Source organism: Crinia signifera, chromosome 12 (assembly GCF_055691185.1).
Source record: "Crinia signifera chromosome 12, ASM5569118v1, whole genome shotgun sequence".
Lineage (NCBI taxonomy): Eukaryota > Metazoa > Chordata > Amphibia > Anura > Myobatrachidae > Crinia > Crinia signifera.
The window spans coordinates 69710198-69728762 of NC_139228.1; the positions used below are offsets into that span (position 1 = coordinate 69710198).

The window sequence follows — 18565 nt, forward strand, 5'->3', positions numbered from 1 at the left end:
CTCTGGAGTAACCCCATCACTGGGTCACTTCTCTGGAGTAACCCCATCACTGGGTCACTTCTCTGGAGTAACCCCATCACTGGGTCACTTCTCTGGAGTAACCCCATCACTGGGTCACTTCTCTGGAGTAACCCCATCACTGGGTCACTTCTCTGGAGTAACCCCATCACTGGGTCACTTCTCTGGAGTAACCCCATCACTGGGTCACTTCTCTGGAGTAACCCCATCACTGGGTCACTTCTCTGGAGTAACCCCATCACTGAGTCACTTCTCTGGAGTAACCCCATCACTGGGTCACTTCTCTGGAGTAACCCCGTCCCCATCACTGGGTCACTTCTGTGGAGTAACACTATCACGGGGTCACTTCTCTTGAGTACCCCCGTCCCCATCACTGAGTCACTTCTCTGGAGCAACCCCGTCCCCATCACTGGGTCACTTCTCTGGAGCAACCCCATCCCCATCACTGGGTCACTTCTCTGGAGCAACCCCATCCCAATCACTGGGTCACTTCTCTGGAGCAACCCCATCACTGGGTCACTTATGTGGAGTACCCCATCCCCATCACTGGGTCACTTCTCTGGAGTAACCCTATCACGAGGTCACTTCTCTGGAGTAACCCCGTCCCCACCACTGGGTCACTTCTCTGGAGTACCCCCGTCCCCACCACTGGGTCACTTCTCTGGAGTAACCCCATCACTGGGTCACTTCTCTGGAGTAACCCCATCACTGGGTCACTTCTCTGGAGTAACCCCATCACTGGGTCACTTCTCTGGAGTAACCCCATCACTGGGTCACTTCTCTGGAGTAACCCCATCACTGGGTCACTTCTCTGGAGTAACCCCATCACTGGGTCACTTCTCTGGAGTAACCCCATCACTGGGTCACTTCTCTGGAGTAACCCCATCACTGGGTCACTTATGTGGAGTACCCCATCCCCATCACTGGTCAATTATCTGGAGTAACCTCGTCCTCATCACTGGTCACTTATCTGGAGTACCCCCGTCCCCATCACTGGTCACATCTCTGGAGTACCCCCCGTCCCCATCACTGGTCACATCTCTGGAGTATCCCCCGTCCCCATCACTGGTCACATCTTTGGAGTACCCCGTCCCCCCCATCCCCATCACTGTTCACATCTCTGGAGTACCCCGTCCCCCCCGTCCCCATCACTGGTCACATCTCTGGAGTACCCCCGTCCCCATCACTGGGTCACTTCTCTGGAGTACCCCCGTCCCCATCACTGCGTCACTTCTCTGGAGTTCCCCCGTCCCCATCACTGGGTCACTTCTCTGGAGTACCCCCGTCCCCATCACTGGGTCACTTCTCTGGAGTACCCCCATCACTGGGTCACTTATGTGGAGTACCCCATCCCCATCTGGAGTACCCCCATCACTTCTCTGGAGTACCCCCATCACTGGGTCACTTCTCTGGAGTACCCCCGCCCCCATCACTGGTCACATCTCTGGAGTACCCCCGCCCCCATCATTGGTCACATCTCTGGAGTACCCCATCCCCATCACTGGTCACTTATCTGGAGTACCCCATCCCCATCACTGGTCACATCTCTGGAGTAACTCCATCCCCATCACTGGGTCACATCTCTGGAGTAACTCCATCCCCATCATTGGGTCACTTCTCTGTAGTACCCCATCCCCATCACTGGGCCAGTCTCGATCTGATCCCAGTAAACTCTCCGTAAAGACTGGGTGACTGCTGCCTGTGTGTGTGTGACAGCGAAATACAGCCGGGTGTACGAGGCCTATGAGCTGCTCCGGACTCACCTGCCGGACCGTGTCCGCCATCCCGTCCATACCTCCCCGCTGCTGTCCCCGGTCGGTGTCACGTAACTGAGACAACCTGCTGCTGCCGCATCCCGTAGCTCTCAGCCACCGGCAGGTCGGTACCACCGGAGCATGAGGCCGGGGGGGGAGCCACTTACACAGCGAGTGCCCAGGCCCCCTCCCTGCCGCCCTCGGAGCGCTTCTGCATGTGTTTACACTGCTGCTATGGAGTCACTGGTACGTTACGCTCACCCGGTGCCGTTATAACCCGAGAATTGCAGGATGCCGCCCCCCTACTAATTTGGTTTGACCCGTTGGACGTCACGGGAAAAGGAAAGAGGACGTGTAAGGGGAAGGGCGGGGCCTGAGAAGCCATCTGCTGCCATGTTGTTAACTGGCAATGCCCTCAACTATATCCAAAACACCTGCATAGAGTCTTTCATTACACAATCCCCAAATATCCAGTACCTCTCATATAGTTGACTAGAGGACCTGTATATATCCACGTGACATGCACTCGCAAATGCGCTTCATGTAACCTAAATATTTGTACATATCCCCATTCCACGCAATAGCAAATATGCTTCAAATATAAGAAACTGTAACTAAATATAGCCATGCAATAGCAAATGAGTGTGGTTCATAAGGGCGAAAATGTCTATGTCAACACCAAAATGTCTACATGCACAAGGTCGACAGCACATGAAAAGATTGACACAAGTTTTTAACTTTTTTTGGTGTAAATGTCACACGTGGACCCTCCATTTGTGTACCGTGTCCCCTCGCATTGCTTGCTTCACTCGCCATGTTTTGGTAAAAGGAAGTTTGGTAAAGTGTAAAACATTGGAAAAAAAATCCCAAAAAACTCGTGTTGACCTTTTCATATGTCGACCGTAGCCATGGCATCCTTTTGCTTGTGTTGACCATATGAAGTTAACCAACGTTTGACCTACAGTCTGGATACCATACCAAACATGCTTCATATATTCTAAATCCATACCTCCCAACTATCCCGATTTTTGCTGGACAGTCCTGTTTTTTTGGGACTGTCCGGCGTCCCACCTGTGGCGGCAGTGTCCCACAGTGGAGGGGGGGGGGGCAGTTAGGATTCCCCCCTCTCAGTGCCATGTCTCCCAATTGTCCCGGCTGTGGCGAGACAGTCCCTGTTTTGGGGGACTATCCCATTCCCGCATCCCACCTGTATCTGGCAGTTTCCCGCAATGGGGGAGGAAGTTGGGTGTCCTTGTCAGTGCTGCTCTGCCTAGCATGAGCACAATGTCTGTTCAGTGAGGCAGAGGGACGGTGCATGGTCAGCAGCTCACATAGCGCTGGCCATACACACACACAGTGATGAAAACGGGAGCACCTGCATGGGGCCATGCAAAGGGTCTCTTGGAGTGAAGTGGAAATGTTGGGAGGTATGTAAATATCCTACACAATAGCAAATACACATTTTATATCCAGGATGACCTCTTCACCAACTAGATTGTGCATAGGCAACTTTGCATAGACCTCTCTGGCAAAACCTAATGTTCACTTAGTAAATAAAATACATTTGTGCATCTAAAAACTTATTGCTCTCCCATCCTATTACCCTTATCATTCCCACATCCTATTCCATCTGTTCCAGTTCTATTTTCCAGTAACTGGCTCTGTGGCTGTAAGTGCCCAAATCTCTCTTAATCAAGTGTGTTAATCATTAACCATAAAATACATTCCAACTTATAAACCACTGACGATTCTAAATGTCTTATATAAATATTAAATATTACTTTTTGAAGATTGGTGTTTAATTATTTACTTAGAAAAGTTTAGTTTATTTTAATCCTATTTGTTTTGACTGCGGGGCCTGCTATTCACTATTCTAGTGCGTTTATAATTTAGCCTTATGGCGATTCCACCAGTGACGTGTGGTGGTGGCTGTGTACAGTGAGGCACTATCACTTACACACACACACACACACACCCCCCAAACCACCCCGCTGGCGACACCCCCTTTCCCCAGTCGCCGCAGACGCAAACACCCCCCATTCCCCCTCCCCCCGGCCACCGCTGACACTCATGCCACCCCCACCCCCCTCGCTAAGCTTGGAATATATGCAGCCTACTAAATGCATGCATATGTTACTGCTGTGTTACTGATTTCTCTAGTCATTCCAAGCTGTGAAGGGTCTCTTACCGTATCTAATGAGATTTCCACTGTGGGAACTATCCTTATAAAATACATTCCTTTTCCCTGAATAACCCATACTTTAGATAGATTTGACCACATTTTAAAAATGTTTCCCTAAAAAATATTTGTCCATGTAGAATGTCGCTACATCTCAATGCTGACCAAAATAGGATAACTTAGGGATGGCCATCGACCATCGATGATTAGAAATCATTGATAGTTTATGGCCGATGTCGAATAGTTTTGACATCGATAGGGGAGAACCAGATGGTTTCCAACCATCGATGTAAAGCTTAAACGAATAGTTTCATTTTTGCTTTTTTCCCTACAGTGTCGGGACACTGAGTATAGCTCCTTCCCCGACACCCGCGAAGCCCCGCCCCTGCATTTGGATTGGCCCACAGGCCACTCAATCAGAGAAAATGGATGACCATCAATATGCAAAAACATCGATGGTTATCCATAGAATGGTTATACACTATCGATGGGCTGTTACACTTTTGCCATCGATGGCAACCATCGATGGCAAAGGCAACGATGGCCATCCCTAGGATAACTTTGCCGTGAGCTGTGTTTTGCAAGTTCTCTTGAAGATTATCGACTATAATGTAATAGCAGTTCCTATATAACATGGCAACTTCTAAACCAGTGATTTTCAACCTTTTTCAACTCGATGCACTCGGAAAAAGATTTTAAAATTGCTAAGGAACGCCATCAGACCCCCACAGGGAAAAACACATATACACTGGCCCCACAGGAAAAACAAAATCATTGGCCTCCACATGAACAGAAAAATCATATTAGCCCCACCCCCCCTTTAAAAAAAAATAATTCACACTGTCCCCATAGAACACAAAAATAAAACACAGTGTCCCCCCATGAACACAGCAAAGTACATTACAGAGGGCCAAATGCACTAAGCTTTAAAAAACGATAATATGGTGGTAAGGTACTTGTTTCCTAGCATGGCCACAATCGCGTGCATCGGGTGTCATTTTTAGTGGTCTGCGACTCGACCGACGCGATGCCCCCGATTTTCCCATTGAAATGCATTGAAAAAAATCAAAATCGCGTCGGTCGCGTCGTATGCGGCTAAAAAAGGCTTAAATGGTCCAGAAGCGATGCCCCCGATTTCCCATAGGAAAAAATGTTAAATGCCTCAATTTACCCGCGATGCCCCCGATTTCCCATAGGAAACAATGTTAAATGCCTCAATTTCACAAAATCATCATAGGGAACAATGGTAAATGGGCCAGAAACCCCCCAAAACACCCCTGAACAGTGAAATGTCCCCACAAAAGTAGTTGACGCCACCCCACGATCAACGCGAACCCGAAGCGTGGCGAGCGCAGCGAGCCCGCGAGGGGCGGTGGTACGCGTCCTCCGACCTTTTCATACCCCCACTATCCACGTCGGCGTGGAGTTGAGAATAGAATAGTGTGGCGAGCGCAGCGCACCACCGAGCCCGAAGCGTGGCGAGCGCAGCGAGCCCCGCGAGGGGACGCGGATACCTTCACAGGTAAACGCGTCCCTTCGCGGGCTTCACAGGTATCCGCGTCCCCTCGCGGGGCTCGCTGCGCTCGCCACGCTTCGGGCTCGGTGGCTCGCTGCGCTCGCCACACTATTCTATTCTCAACTCCACGCCGATGTGGATAGTGGGGGTATGAAAAGGTCGGAGGACGCGTACCGCCGCCCCTCGCGGGCTCGCTGCGCTCGCCACGCTTCGGGTTCGCGTTGATCGCGGGGTGGCCTAAACTACTTTTGGGGGGACATTTCACTGTTCAGGGGTGTTTTTTGGGTTTTCTGGCCCATTTACCATTGTTCCCTATGATGATTTGGGTAAATTGAGCCATTTAACATTGATTACTATGGAAAATCGGGGGCATCGCGGGTAAATTGAGGCATTTAATATTGTTCCCTATGGGGAAATCGCGGGCATCTTTTTAGTGCATGCGATGGCCGCGATGCCCCCGATTTTTCCTCACGATTCCCACGATCATGATCGTTGTGGCCGTGCTAGGAAACAAGTACCAGTGGTAAAAAAATAAACCAACTAATCACTTCCTGTCTCACATTTTTCAAACACAGCCTGTGACCTGGCAGTGACGAGCTGATTGACTGGCTGGTTATCACTCTCCATTTTACCACTTTTGAAGCATAGTGCATTTAGCTCTCTGTGTCATGTTTATCTGCTTGTTGACGTAGACCTTATGCCATTGCCAACTGTTTTCAATGTGGAGTGCCCCAGGGCAGGGGGGGCGCCCAAAACGTAGCTACGCCACTGCCCCAGGGTGTAGATTTGCCTATAGCAACCAATCAGATTCTACTTATTATTTTTTTAGCACCTTCTAGAGCTGGGGTAGCCAACCCTAGTCCTCGAAAGCTACCAACAGTGCATGTTTTGCAGGTCTCCTCACAGAATCACAAGTGAGCTAATTAGCTCCATCTGTGTATCTTTTAAAATGTGTCAGTGATTAATGAGTGCAGCTGTGCAGCAGCTAGGTTGTCTGGAAAATGTGAACTGTTGGTAGCTCTCGAGGGCTAGGGTTGGCTACCACTGTTCTAGAGGATAATAGAATGAATCTGATTGGTTGCTGTGGGCAACATCCCATCTTCAATAGAACTCCCATCTTAGTAAATTTACCCCTAAGAGAGGAGCCTGTGTACAGTCTCCTCTGTCTGGGCCCCTTCTCTCTGCCAGCAGTCTGAACAGTAGAGCTCAGATTTTACCGTGCATGCGCAGATCTCCAGAAAAATGGAACGGCGGCCATTTTTTCAGAGATTTCGCTAGCGCTGCTGCCTTCATCTTGGGTTTTCTTAGTATGAGTATTTAAAAAAAAAAAACCTTTAAATACCCCACTGATGAGCTCTGCACATTTGTGTGTGACCCAGTGGCGTAACGACAAATTCTGCGCCCCCCACCTGAATATTTTGGCACCCCCCTCCAGTGAAGTTAAGACCCCCCCCCCCCCCACACTGCCTTACCCCCCTCTGCATATGTGAACTCCACCTCCTCTAGCATCTTCAAAAACTGTCTGCTGTAAGGGAGCTGAGCGGTCATTTTGTGAGGGACATAAGGAGCCAGGAGGAGCGGCGGGACGCAGACAAGTAGATCTGCTGGTCCGGACTCCCAGCCACAGACGCAGCAGCGGTTAAGGCAGGTCCTGGCGGGTGACAGCTTAAAAATAGCCCCCACAGACCCCCAGTACCCACAGCGCCTCCCCGCCACCGCGGGGTCTGCTGCAATATTGTTACGCCACTAGTGTAACCCCCTCCTTTGTGGAGGCCACGCTCTTCCGAGGGTCTCGGGTCTATCAGTAAAATGGCTTTAATCATACAACTGTATTCCAGTCATGCCTTGTTCTCATGCACACAACACATGTTGACGCACTGTCAACAACTTGTCCTTGGACGGTGTGTGTGTCAACACGCTTGTGTTAAAATAATGTCTCAGCAGCACCTACCTCCTCCTGTGCAGACTCCATATTCGTTATACAGAGTCACAGAATCACTCTCCTAGCAGCTGGGAGATCAGGGACATGCTGCTCACACAGTAACATAAGGTGCCTGTGAGTGGGCGACAGGGTCACTGCTGTCCCTTACACACTGTAAAAGGATCCTGCCTTACGCAATGCTGGGGGTGACACAGGTGGATTAATGACTACCAACTCCAAGCCCTTATCTCTTATCCAGCATCTGTGACTAAATAGTAATGCAATTACCTTACCTCGCTACTGGTGTAGAGGGCTTGTGCAATTTTTACTACGCAATTTTGAGTAGATGCACAAGAGATTTTGATTAATCGATTTTGTCTAAGTAATGATAGTCTATGATCTAGTCACAATTGCCTTGCCTGCACAGCCAATCTATGCTAAGCAATCTATGCTAGACAATACTGACTAAGCAGGTGAAAAATAGGGAGATTTTGGCTATCTAGTCAAAATCACTAGTCAAAATCTCCTGCCAAAATCTCTCCGTGTGTACACTCTTTCAGTTCTTCATTTATATTTATTGCTAGATGTCATGGGGGCAGTGACGGAGCTTGTGGGTGGTGGACCCTGGTGCAAAACGGACAGTGTAATGGTTAGCATTAGTGCATCACAGCGCTGAGGTCATGGGTTCGATTCCCACCATGCCCCTAAACGTGTGGAGTTTGTATATTCTCCCTGTGCTTGCATGGGTTTCCTCTGGGTATTCCGGTTTCCTCCCAAAATCCAAAAATATTCTGGTAGGTCAATTGGCTTCCAACAAAATTAACCCTAGATTGTCTATGTGTGTGCGTGTATATGTGGTAGGGAACATAGATTGTAAGCTCCACTGGGGCAGGGACTGATGTGAATGTTCAACTATACTCTGTAAAGCGCTGCAGAATATGTGTGCGCTATATAAGAAACTGGGGGGGGGGGGCAGAGTGTGACAGGGAAAAACAGTGGGTGACAGAAAGAGGGTGACGGGCAACAGAATCAGAAAGCGAGTGTTTTTTTAAAGCAGCAATCAATTACACTGCAAAATCAACTTGGTTTTGCAGTGTAAATGATTGCCGCTTTAAAAAAAATGGGAACACTCTCCCAAAATCTCTCACTATCTGATTCTCTTTGACTCTGTCGGCCTAGTGCATGTCCAGCTTTTTTCATGTTGACCTTTTGACTGTTTATCTAGACACTGCAGTTTTATCAACCGGAACCAGTTTGCACATATAAATGAGGGCTTTGCGTTTGCGATCCATATACAATGTATTTCGCTGTACAGTACGCATGCGCAGTCATTTGAAAATCGCTAATGCAAATTCACTCATCAGCGATCAAGTCTGAATTCAGGCACCTGGCTCCAAAAATATAGGAGAAAAAGGGATGTAGGGGTAGACTGTATTTTTGAAACCAGCACCGGGCTCCACTAGTTAGTCTTGGTTTCTTTTGAAAACAACTTTGATACGTTGTACATACAGTACACACATACACAAACACACATACACACACACACAACAAAAGGAGACAATATATGCTGATGCAATGATATTTGTTTGTAACCTAAATAATAGCGTTCTAATTTTTGTTTACAAAACGTTTCAGAAAAACAGCTGTACGCCCTATTAACCCTTTGAGTGCCGAGGGTTGGTGTGAAAATCGTCAAGCAAACATTTTTATTCATCATAATGACCTGTAATGTTACCTTACATAGGAAATATAGGATGAAATTTAACAGGATGAGAGAACCAGAAATTGAGAGATTTGGTAAGAAATCTCGTTGTTGTTTTTTAAAGCGGCAATCATATGCACTTCAAAATCAAACTGGTTTGTTAATGATTGCCGCTTTAAAAAAAACTGGTGATTTCTTACCAGATCTCTCAATTTCTGGTTCTCTCATCCTATTAAATTTCCCCCATAATCTTTTTTTAAACAACATTTTTATTTGAATTTATATAACAAATGTGAGCGACGGTGGTATTTTTAGCCGATATTTCTTTAGAGGAGACTTTGAATATCTATCACACAGATGTTGGCCCTCAAAAGGTTAAATAATGACAAATGAGGAAGGACGTCACTTCCTCTCAATATTACATTTATGACACAAATGTTTTATTATTTTACCTTATAAACGCATTCCCGTACGTTGTATATGGTATTTGTAACCATGGACCGGACAGAACCGACAACGTTGGAGTGATCTTCAATGTATTTCCAAAACACTGTCATCAATATCTCCACTGTAATAAAGACAAGACAGATATACATTATTCTTTGTAATGTGAGATTATCTAATAAGTGATGCCTGGGTTACAAAAGTCGGTGAACATAGAACCTCATGGAATATGAATTAACATTTTTTAAACGTCTTTTATAAGTTTCATAACAATGGTCCATCCCAGGTGGCAGGAATGCATGTGATATATTGCCTTTTGCATACGATATATGACATCAGATGCAATCCAACAGATCTCTTCCGCAGCCGGTGCAACTTGCAGACTCTGCTGCGTTGCGCACAGGACTGCACATCGAATCAGACCTGCTGTCAATTACATGCGATTTGAACGTATTTCATCGATTGATCGCCGCAATTTCATGAAAAGAGTCCAAATCGCCCCTGCAAAGCTCTAGTAACTAACTGTGTCACTTCCTTTCCTTAGGGATAGCCATGAAATGGTGCAATATTGTTGGCCAGAATCGATTGTGCCATCTGCGATTTACATTTATGGCTTTCACCATCAGAAAAGAAGGGGCGGGTAACAATGACACAATTCTCAGGGAATCTCATCATATTGGCTCCACCCCCTCCCCATTGGGTGGGGCTTTCTATAATTATTCCTGCTCTCTCTCCAATGTTGGCGGGGAGTTCTGGGTAATCTACCTGGGTTTCTGTGTGTGCTATTGTACAGGGTAGGGATGGTCATCGTTGCCTTTACCATTGATGGTTTGCCATCGATGGCAAAAGTGCAACTGAACATCGATGGTGTCAGAGGCGGAACTTCCATTGGTGCAGCAGGTGCATTGCACTGGGGTCCCTGAGGAGTAAGGGGCCCATTGCTGCCCAGACCAGCAACGATTTCTTGGGTTGGGGTAGAGAAGGGGCTCCAAATTATATTTTTGCACCTGGGCCCACCACTCACAAGTTCCGCCACATATCGATGGTCATCCATTTGTTTTGAAAGATTGGCCAATCGAAATACGGGAGCGGGGCTTCACGGGTGTCAGGGGCGGGGCTATTCTCCGTGTCCCGGCCCCGAGATGAAAAAAGAAAAATGAAACTAGTGGGAAACCATCTGGTTCTCCCCCATCAATGTCAAAACTATTTGACATCGGTCACAAACCATCTATGTTTTTTAAATCATCGATGGTCGATGGCCATCCCTAGTACAGGGAGGTGCTATGTGTCAACCACTTACTGCAATCGATGCCAACCAGTTCTCTGCCATCAATGCCAAAACCATTGACCACCAAACTATTGACCATAAGTGGTTGCTGATCATTGATGGTTGGTGGCCACCCCTACCTTCTCCAATGATGGTAGGTTGCAGTGCCAAATATGCAAGGCAGTAGAGAGTCTGTCTAGGCCCAGCTAGTTTTGGGGCAATGGTACATCCTATGGTGAATGTAAAGATGCTTCCAGACGGAAATGCAGTAACTCTGGGAGCTGAGAGTAGGCGTCTTAGTTTGTAGAAAATCGGAGGCGGCATTAGCACTAGATCTTGTCACGACTATTGCGCCCGACCCTGAATTAGCCCTATGGTGCATTTCTGCTTTTTCTTTAATCTAGGTAAATTAGAAATGCTCTTCTGTGCTCACCTGTGAATGGTAGTATACTGATGTCTGATGGTGGGTGTACTCCTGTGGTACAGCTCTCCCCTGGGTGATTTGGTTCCGTGTAGGACAGATCCAAGGCTGATGTGCAATGCTCACTGGCTGCTGGTTCTGCGGAGTCACACTGTGTGGGCACTTCCACTGCAATATAAAAAGAGTCCTATCATCTCTTGGAAGCAAGATAATAATGATTAAAAAACTGTCATGGACTTTCAATCCAGTTACCGGCGGCTCTGGAATCGAGGACGAAAGTGATCTAGGAGACAATATTTCGGGTGACTTAAAGGCAGGTAGGCAATGTGACATAGCAATGAGGAAGGCAAGTCAGGTGCTTGGTTGCGAAGGGAAAGAAATCAGCAGCAGAAAGAAGGGTACTTCCTCATCTTTGCGGGCACTGATTATGCCAGTTACGTTAGCCGCTACAGGAATCGTGATTGTCCCCTCGCAGGCTCGCTTCGCTCACCACGGTTCGTGCTCAGTGGCTCGCTATGCTACTCTCATCACAACTTTAGTATAGGTAATAGATGGTGGTGTGGACACAGGAGGATGGCGTGGACCCCGAAAATAACCCTCGCGGCTCACCGTACGCTACGTAAGTTCCGTAGCGTAAGCGGTTGACGCAAAGATGAGGAAGTACCAAAAGAAGTAATAATGCCACTGTATAGGTTTTTGGTATGCAGTGGCGCAGAGAGGGGGGGGGTGGGAACTATTTACCCAGGATGGAAGGGCCTGACGGGGGGCTGGGTCCCGCTACCCTCCTCCCCATTGCAGAGAGCTGGGCAGGGAGAGAGAGAGAGAACTGCCACAGCAGCTTCTCTCCCCATCCCAGCACACACTATTCAGTGCCGTGTGCAGAGAGGGAGAGAGAGGCAGCTGCAGTGGCAGCCTGTCCTCTCTCTCTCTCCCTGCTCAAGATCACACCTGCATCCTGCCGCCTTGACAAAAGCCTTTTTTTTTATAGGAGTATGGCCACATTCCTCCGTTTGTCCATTTGACCATGCCCCCAGTTAACCACACCATACATTAGAGACGGTACAAAGAAGAGCAACTAAAAATGGTGCATGGCCTACATCACAAAACGTACCAGGAAAGACTAACAGATCTTAACAGTATAGACTGGAGCAGAGAAGAGAAAGGGGGGACATGATACAAACTTTTAAATAGAACAAGGGTTTTAACAAGGTACAGGTGGGTGACATTCCTCAAATGAAGAGTAATAATAGTACACAAGGACATCACTGGCATCGGGGGAGGCAGGTTCCAGGGAAATCTGAGGTAGTAGACAAGGGGAATAGCCTCCCATCAGAGGTAAGTAAGTATGTTTTATTTATATAACGCACTTTCTCCAAAAGGATTCGAGACGCTTTACAGACATCAAAAACAACGCACATAATACAGAGGGTTTAGGTACTACAGCAATAGACAAGTCACAAAGACATAGAAGAAAACCATAAGAGCACAGTAAGCTCAGGAAGACCCAATTTAAAAATCCACCTGATTCACATTTATATTAGTCATGCAGTTCTGACCCAAATGTATAATTCCACCATTGTGCACTGGGTTGCGCGTTCTGTCTACTGACTTCTCCACCCCTTGAATACTAAGTTCCTCATCTGTTCTTTCTCTACATCTTGAATGTGGTCTACTCTTGGATTATCTTGTTCTACAATACTTGTTTCTGGCATACCTGTCTGGTGGTGGGAAGACAAAGAGATATCAGATTGCAAACTTATTTTGTCCTTTAAGGAAGGATTGTCTTCTCCTGGGCCTGTTTCATCTTCATCCACGTCTCTTTGGAATTTTCCTTTCGTTCTAGATATTGTGTCATGATCGCTGTCTTCTTCTTGTAAAGTGCTGTCTGTTACTACAGTAGCATCTTGTACGTAAATCAATGGCCCCTTTGTCTCTCTAAGATTTAAGAGTTCAGTCTCAGATTGACCAACTCTTACCAGCGCTGACCTGGTTTCAGGGATGAGTCCATTTTTTACAATCCCTTGGGCCAAAATTTCAGAGTAGAGATCTGAGTTTTGTTCTGAACTCTTTGATAATGTGCTATCTTTTCTAGAATGCTCTAATTCAGCAGAAGCTGAACCATGGTCATTTACAGATGCATCGGAAGGCAGGATTTCATGCTCTGCCTCTACAAGTGCTAACGGATCTGTTCCCTTTAAGTTAACACTATCATCTTTTCCTAATTTTGGATTGTTTGACACAACATTTGTGTTCTCAATTGTGGCATTTTCCAGACTTTCTGAATTCCCGGGGCTTTTAATACCTTGGCTTTCAGATGTTTTACTTACAGTTTTCTGGTCAGATTGACTTAATATAATTTCTGCTCTGTCCCTATTGTCATCATCATCAGACCCACCTTTGTCTGGTCCAGTGGTTGCAGTGATGTCCTGTATTTCTGGATTTATTGCAGTGGTTTTTATCTCATCAACGGTCAGTTGGTCCACCACCAACACATCTACTGTATCACCCTCACCATTAATATCCATAGATTCACCTTGATCTGGACCCAGGTTCTTTGATTGTCTTTCGTTGTCACTCTCATCCACACTTTGGTGAAATTCTTCTTTCTTAAGACTGTTCTTTGTCCCAAAACCTAAAACATCTTTAATGGCAAAGTTAAACCATTTTGATTGAGTCTCTCCACCGTCATCGGTGTTATTACTGTCCTGGTCAGTTTCTGTGGTGTTGGTGGAAATATTTTCACCATCTGTTTCAACAGCAATATCTGTCGGTGACATCAAAATATCGCTGGCCTCTTCTTGATGTTCGACCTCTGTGTCTTCTGCTCTAAATGGCAGAAACTTTTTAATTCGGCCACCAAACCAACCAGATGTTTCTGTCTGAGCATCTTCCAATTCGTTGGGTTCAATTTCTTCATGGATTGTAGTTTTTGTATTCAGAACACTGTCCTCTTTTTTAAGGTTGTCCTCCGTCTTTGCATCTTGTCTATCATCGGCTTTACCCATGCCAAACCACCCTGCGATTCCTGAAGGAGCCCAATCTGGCTTCTTAGGGGCTTCCTGCTCCAAGTGGAGGATGTCTGCTGAGGAATCTCCAGTTGGGGCTCCACCTGAAGCATAACATATGTAATATTTCAATATTTGATCATATGAACATAGATTTAATGTGGGTTTCTGTAGCCAGACTATTGAGTCTATTTATTAAAGTGATTTATTCGCACCTTTCTTTCAAATTTGCCTACTCTTCTCTGCTTTGACTGGGGCAGAAATCAGGAAGGAGCTAGGGGGAAGAATCAATGGGGGTACAGTTACTAACGTGTGGGTTTTTGGAAATGAAGATGCTGCCCAAGGCAACCATAGCTGCCTAGGGGCTCTATAATCTAATCACAAAATTAAGGATGACTAGGAGAGGTATCCTTGCTGAATTTATTACAAACGGCAGGTATTAAACTTCTAAGATGCCACCTTCTCATTTCATCTTTATTTTGATCAGGAAATTCTGACATGTACAAGCCCATTAATAGAAGTACCATCTGCTGCAGTGTTCTCTCCCATTAGTAATTTGTCTTTATTTTCCTTATGCAGAACACTGTCCTCATTTTCAAAAAAATATTCTCCTCCATTCAGACAGATAAAGTCAATTTCCTAGAACAAGAAAGCAAAGATTATAAGCTTATTTGTACAGTTAATCTATCTGCTTTACCAATGGGATAGACATTACCTCTACAGCAGGGATGGGGAACCGTCAGCCCTCCAGCTGTTGTTGAACTACACATCCCAGCATGCCCTGCAACAGTTGTAGCATGGCCACATAGGAAAACTGTAACAAGGCATGTTGGGATGTGTAGTTCCGCAACAGCTGGAGGGCTGAAGGTTCTCCATCCCTGCTCTCCAGTAAACAACATGACGTTTGATTTGCTTAGGTATTATCATATTTACGAATGACCATTTGTAATGTCCAAGCTACCTCAGCAGCAGCAGAAGACCAGCCACATGCGGCATTAGCCATTGTAGCCTTTGGCTACCTATCACACATTTTTCCAGGATAGTAACCCATATGCCTGAAATCCACACCCTAGAGATGACCATCTACCATCGAGGATTTACAATCATTTATGGCCTATGGTCTATGACCAGTGGTGACTACTTTTACCATTGATGGGGCAGATCCAGATGGTTTCCCGCCATTGATGATATGGGGCTACCAACTATTTATTTTTCTTCAAGGTGTTGGGATGTGGAGTCTAGCCCCGCCCATGACATCCGTGAATCCCCACCCCCAGGTTCTTATTGGCCCATTTCTCATTTAATACAAAGCATGATCATCCATGGGTGAAAGCCTCAATGGATCCCTTACAGATGATTTTACACCACCAATGGTGACCATCAGTGGTGACCATTGATGGGTAGCCCACTGATGGCCATCCCTATCAGTCCCTGAACTAGGAAGTAAAGTGATCGTGAATGTGAGGTTGGAGAAGGCCAGTATAAAAGTCAAACTGTGTCTGAAAATTGAATTAGTGAAGAATGAATTTTAATGTGTACAACTTTCACCTTCACAGAAATTGGGAGCGTTTCCCCAGCTCCTAGAAGAATGGGCAACTTTGCCATACGGTGATATAATAAATGGGCTCCTTATGGAGAGGTGTTATGAAGGCAACATTTGTCCAATCAGGTTTAGGGCAGCTCCTTTCATCCTGAAAATAGCGAGTATTAGAATACTGAGCCGATCGAACGGTTCTTGGATAGACCTCTAAGATGTACTAAGCCTTGAGTGTGATACAATGTAGAGAGGTAACAGCGGATCAGCTCCTAGCTGCCGGGCAACAGGCTGTGTTTGGAGAATGACAGTTAGGAGCTGATTGGTTGGCAGTTTATCTCTTGCCTCTTTATCATGCTCCAAGGCTTAATACAACTGCCCCTTTTGTGTGAAACGGTCAAAAGATGTCCCTCGTGGAATTGTTGTGGGCGCATACCTAGAATTCTGTGTTATTGTGATTGACACTACCTGTGGGGAATTATGAAACCAGCCAATTCCTTTAAGTTCTAAGTACAAAGGAAAATTGCCATCAATTGAACTTAAACAGAACAATCAGACCGTCGGAATTCCGACCGCATCCCATTAATAGACTTTGAATCATTGTACCTGTGCAGGGAGATCGACTTCCGCTGTCATATAGACTTCTTCTATGGTGACTGTATCTTTGGGAAAGAAGCCATATGCTTTCCCCTTCTAGAAAAGATAAAATACTAAGCTGTATTCATGCAGCCTGGACATACAAGCAGCAAGCAAACCAGACACAGTGGGGGTCATTCAGGTTTGGGATTTTGTGCATGCACCGGAGACATTCTGGGCACGTATGAATGAGCCCTGCGGCATAGGATGCTGGTTGGCATCAGTCTCCCTGGTCAGTGCCCTCTACACCAGTGCCTATACTACTATAAAATACTTTTCTCAAGGAAGCTGCACAGTTCTTGTAGCTTTGGCTTGGGGCTAACAGAGATGCCGACTCTGCCGACTGCACACTGTATCTACCTGTCACAATGTAGCTTTGTCTGGCCAGCTGTCAATAGGAGCTACAGATGTAATGTAGGGACTGATTCAGGATCACTAAGTGCAATCTAAATTTGGCCCTAGCCCCGATGGCCGAGTTTTGAGCATGCGCATTTCTGCTTATGTGCAAACCCCAGCAGGGAACAGCTTTAGTGAGTTACACACTTGCCCGGCCGTTCCCTGCAGGGAGGGAGGGCCGGGGGCGTGTAAGGGGCGTCAGCAGGAGAACGCCGAGTGTTATATGGGCGTCACATGATGTCAGCCCCCGCCCCCTCTTCGGCAGACTCTGACGGAAATAAAAGTCAGTTTAGACTGACTTTTATTACCGAAGGGGAGAGAAATCATTCGATGGTCGGCGACCATCGAATCCTCAAATGATTTCTATCACTTTCGGCCTCATGGGGATGTGTTCTGTTATATCCCCTGGCATAGAACCGATGGGATGCGGTGGGGGGCATTCGACCGAGCCACGGGCAGCATTGATGGGTCCGCTAGGCAGCGAACGACCGCTGCTTAGTGAGCCCACCTGAATTAGGTCCGCAGTGTGTAAATCTGGAGGATGGTACGAGATTATATTATCCTAAGCACTTTGAGGCACTAAACTAGCTGAGGTAGGGGAATGGGCTGCTGCTTGCATTCTCTTAGGGATAAAATTACTAAATTGTGAGTTTTTAGAAGTGAGAGCTGTTGCCCATAGCAACCAATCAGATTCTAGCTATTATCTGCTGAAGCAGGGGTCGCCAACCTCAAGACAGTCCATGTTTTCCAGTCCATCTGTGGGCCTGTAGAATGTATCGATTAGGAATGAATGCTGCACATGTTTGAAAATGTGACAGTTGGTAATGACTGCACCCATGCACCAGCTAGGTGATCTGGGAAATGTGACCGTTAGTAACGAATACAACTGTGCACCAGATAGGGGGTCTGGGAAATGTGACAGTTAGTAATGACTACACCTGTGCATCAGCTGGTGGTCTGGGAAATATGACAGTAATGACTACACCTGTGCACCAGCTGGTGGTCTGGGAAATGTGACAGTAATGACTGCACCTGTGCACCAGCTGGTGGTCTGGGAAATGTGACAGTAATGGCTGCACCGATGCACCAACTAGATGGCCTCGGAAATGTGACAGTAATTACTACACCTGTGCACCAACTAGGTGGTCTGGGAAATGTGACCGTTAGTAATGACTGCCCCTGTGCACCAACTAGGTGGTCTGGAAAATTTGACCATTAGTAATGACTGCACCTGTGCACCAGCTAGGGAGTCTGGGAAATGTGACCGTTAGTAATGGCTGCACCTGTGCACCAGCTAGGGAGTCTGGGAAATGTGTATTTTAGTAATGACTGCACCTGTGCACCAGCTAGGGAGTCTGGGAAATGTGACCATTAGTAATGACTGCACCTGTGCACCAGCTGGTGGTCTAAGAACAGTGGACTGTTGGTAGATCTCAGGGACTGGTTTGGTAACCCCTGCTCTAGAAAGTGCTAGATAATTAGAAGGAGTAGTACTCCCTTCTCTCAGGGATGACACTGATGTACTTACACTGCCCTGCCACAGGTCTTCCCTCTCTCCAGTAAGCTTATAGTAGACGTTGATCTCCTCTCCTGTTTTGAAGCTTAAAAATCTGCAGTCCGGCCCAGTGTAATCCTGCTTTGCTGAAACCCTCATCATCATACCTGAAAGACAAATGATTGACATGACACAATAACCAAACAGTGGCATTTTATCAGAGGCGTAGCTATAGCTCCGCAGCCCCCGCAGTGGCGGGGAGGCGCAGAGAACATGT

The 18565-nt window shown here is 46.7% G+C and overlaps 1 protein-coding gene across 6 annotated transcripts in view; it reads right to left on the reverse strand.

The window, feature by feature from the left end:
- MIA2 (MIA SH3 domain ER export factor 2) overlaps positions 1 to 18565 on the reverse strand; it is a 48799-nt gene that overhangs the window by 27783 nt on the left and 2451 nt on the right. For 2 of the 6 annotated variants that reach the window (XM_083167077.1, XM_083167076.1), the window contains exons 2-7: positions 18322 to 18455; positions 16368 to 16454; positions 14752 to 14866; positions 12937 to 14331; positions 11235 to 11390; positions 9543 to 9658 (exon numbers count right to left, since the gene is read on the reverse strand). In XM_083167077.1, coding sequence (XP_083023203.1) covers positions 9543 to 9658; positions 11235 to 11390; positions 12937 to 14331; positions 14752 to 14866; positions 16368 to 16454; positions 18322 to 18455 — 2003 coding nt within the window. The remainder of the gene's footprint in view (positions 1 to 9542; positions 9659 to 11234; positions 11391 to 12936; positions 14332 to 14751; positions 14867 to 16367; positions 16455 to 18321; positions 18456 to 18565) is intronic. The other 4 variants (XM_083167079.1, XM_083167080.1, XM_083167078.1 and 1 more) reach the window with 4 other exon arrangements.